Raw genomic sequence first — 2,436 nt, 5'->3', positions numbered from 1 at the left:
AATCCATTAACAACTAAGGGTTGTCTCTAGGTGGCGTAACTTGAGTAAAAACAGGAACTGATGATCAGCAGGTAAACGACACACTTTAACAACAGAGGCAGTGGCTTTGACCTTAAGGCTTCAATCACAGGGCTGACTGGACTGTCTGTCTGGACGAGCCCCTACAAGAATCCAAAGGGTAGGTTATGTGGCGTATGACCTTGAAAACACACACACACACACACACACACACACACACACACACACACACACACACACACACACAAACACACACACACACACAGATGCTGAAACTGACAGCACGGCACAAATGCCTCAATCACTGTCTGCAGCACAAAGACACAAGGCCTCGGCCTCCCACTACTCTCGTGACGGGAGATGGATGGATGGACTGCAGAGCAAATGGAGAAAGGTGCTTGTGTAGACACCACCAGACAGGACAGACATTCCTCCGTCCACTACGGGATAGGAGGTCAATTCATCTGTCCCATGTGTTTTTTTTTTTAAAGTCGATAGATAAGAAGTTCTTAGGCCTCGACTGCAAATCTGAATACCAGTGACTGGTCTCAGTAGCACTGCTGGTGGGTAGCAGTATCATGCAGTGAGACAGAGAGAGAGATGTATGCAGTGACTGGGTGAATGGCACTATCAAATCAATAACCAATCAGTTGTCTAATCAACCAAACCATTCACCCAATCGGTCAAAAATCAATTATTCAGTCAGGCAGTCCGAGTCCGGCCAATCATGTGGCTCCTCGTTCTCATCCAGCTAATCCGGCAGCTCATCTGCCCTCCTCTGCCGGACGTATCTCGGACTTGAGCTTGACGAACTCCTTGGCGACCTCGTCGTTGGGCCGCTGGGAGAGGATGCGCAGGGCGGTGATGCCCGTCTCGTCAGTGCCGATGCGTGGGCCCATCGGGCACCAGCACACGCAGCTGCGGCGGTCAGCCACGTCCCTCAGCTGCAGCACGGCCACGCCCACCATGCGGTCAGCACGGCCGAAGCAGTAGTCCTTCACCGTGATCTGCACCTCGTAGAACTCCGCACTGGTGCCTTTACCCAGCACGCTGGAGGAGGAAGTGGAGAAGGAGGGAGGGAGAGAGAGAGAGAGAGAGGGAGGGAGGGAGAGAGAGGGAGGGAGAGGGAAAGGGAGGGAGAGAGAGAGAGAGGGAGGGAGGGAGAGGGAGAGAGAGGGAGAGAGAGGGAAAGGGAGGGAGAGAGAGAGAGAGAGAGAGAGGGAGGGAGAGGGAGAGAGAGGGAGAGAGGGAAAGGGAGGGAGGGAGAGAGAGAGAGGAAGAGAGAGAGAGAAAGAGAGTAAGGGAGGGATGGAGAGAGAGGCAGAGGGAGGGAGGGAGGGAGGGAAAGATAATTCAAGGTACAGAGAGATAAAGAAAGAGAGAGATGAGAGAGAAAGAGGATGCATTGAAAGATGTTTTTCAGTATGTGTGTGTATGTGTGTGTGTGTGTGTGTGGGGTGTGTGTGTGTGTGTGTGTGTGTGTGTGTGTGTGTGTGTGTGTGTGTGAGAGAGAGAGAGACAGAGTGAGAGGGAAATAATAAAGAGAGAGAAAAGGAAATGTGCGATGAAAAAAGAAAATACCAAGCAAAGAGAGGAATTCATAAATGTTCAGGGTCACTAGCATTCACAATAGCTGAGCTTCAGATATAACCTATATAACTTTATAGACAACTTGTCCTCCTTTTCAGAGTCTGGTTGGTGGTCACCTTAGTTCTGCTACATTATAGCGCATATGTAGCCTTATACTTCCCCTTTTAAACACAAATTATGACTATCAACTGGTCTTGTATTTCTGCACAGAGACACCCACATGAAGTGGAAAAAATAGGCGTCCATTTTATTCTCTAGCTGGGTCGTGGTTGGTTGTGCTAAAAGGCAATAACCCCTTAGATTATGACTTCTGGACAGTTTTGTGCAAATAAATGACAGATTGAGACTTACAACATAACCATTAACACATTTAAGGCATCTTGCTGTGAAAAAGATGCCAATTATAAAGCATTATTATCACATATAGCGTGACCTGTGTTATTTGACTGAGGGGCCCCGTTTAGATATCAGGGTGAATAACATAACCTATGTTATATGACTGAGGGGCCCTATTCTGATATCAGGGCTGGAGAACATAGCAGTGACTTCACGCAGAGGTTTGGGCTTCAGGGATCCCTAAACACTTGGGCCCCTGGGCCCGTTAGGCATGTTCCGTAATCCATCCCTGCTCATAAGTTTGCCTGTTTAAAACTATTGAACCGTTTTGGAATTTCTGGTGTTATTCCATATGTAGCCTTATTCAAGTTTCAAAAGATTCAAAAGCTAATTTACAAAGTGATTTTATGCCCCTTTTAAAAAAAGTATTTTGAGTATTTTCAAAATACAAAAATACAGTATTTGTTTTGATACATTATGGCTACAGTATTT

General features: G+C 47.2%; 1 protein-coding gene across 1 annotated transcript in view; it reads right to left on the bottom strand.

Moving 5' to 3' along the window:
• Window positions 1-646: 646 nt before the first annotated feature.
• LOC143105505 (protein unc-13 homolog B-like) overlaps window positions 647-2,436 on the bottom strand; it is a 33,411-nt gene continuing 31,621 nt past the window's right edge. The window contains exon 30 of the mRNA XM_076269468.1: window positions 647-1,068. Within this exon, the coding sequence (XP_076125583.1) occupies window positions 783-1,068 (286 nt within the window). The 3' untranslated portion in view covers window positions 647-782. The remainder of the gene's footprint in view (window positions 1,069-2,436) is intronic.

The sequence above is a fragment of the Alosa pseudoharengus genome, unplaced genomic scaffold, assembly GCF_046254945.1.
Source record: "Alosa pseudoharengus isolate Yale_2024_CS ecotype anadromous, Long Island Sound unplaced genomic scaffold, YU_APseudo_1.1 YU_APseudo_1.1_scf_6, whole genome shotgun sequence".
NCBI lineage: Eukaryota > Metazoa > Chordata > Actinopteri > Clupeiformes > Clupeidae > Alosa > Alosa pseudoharengus.
This window is presented reverse-complemented; position numbering and strand designations above follow the sequence as displayed.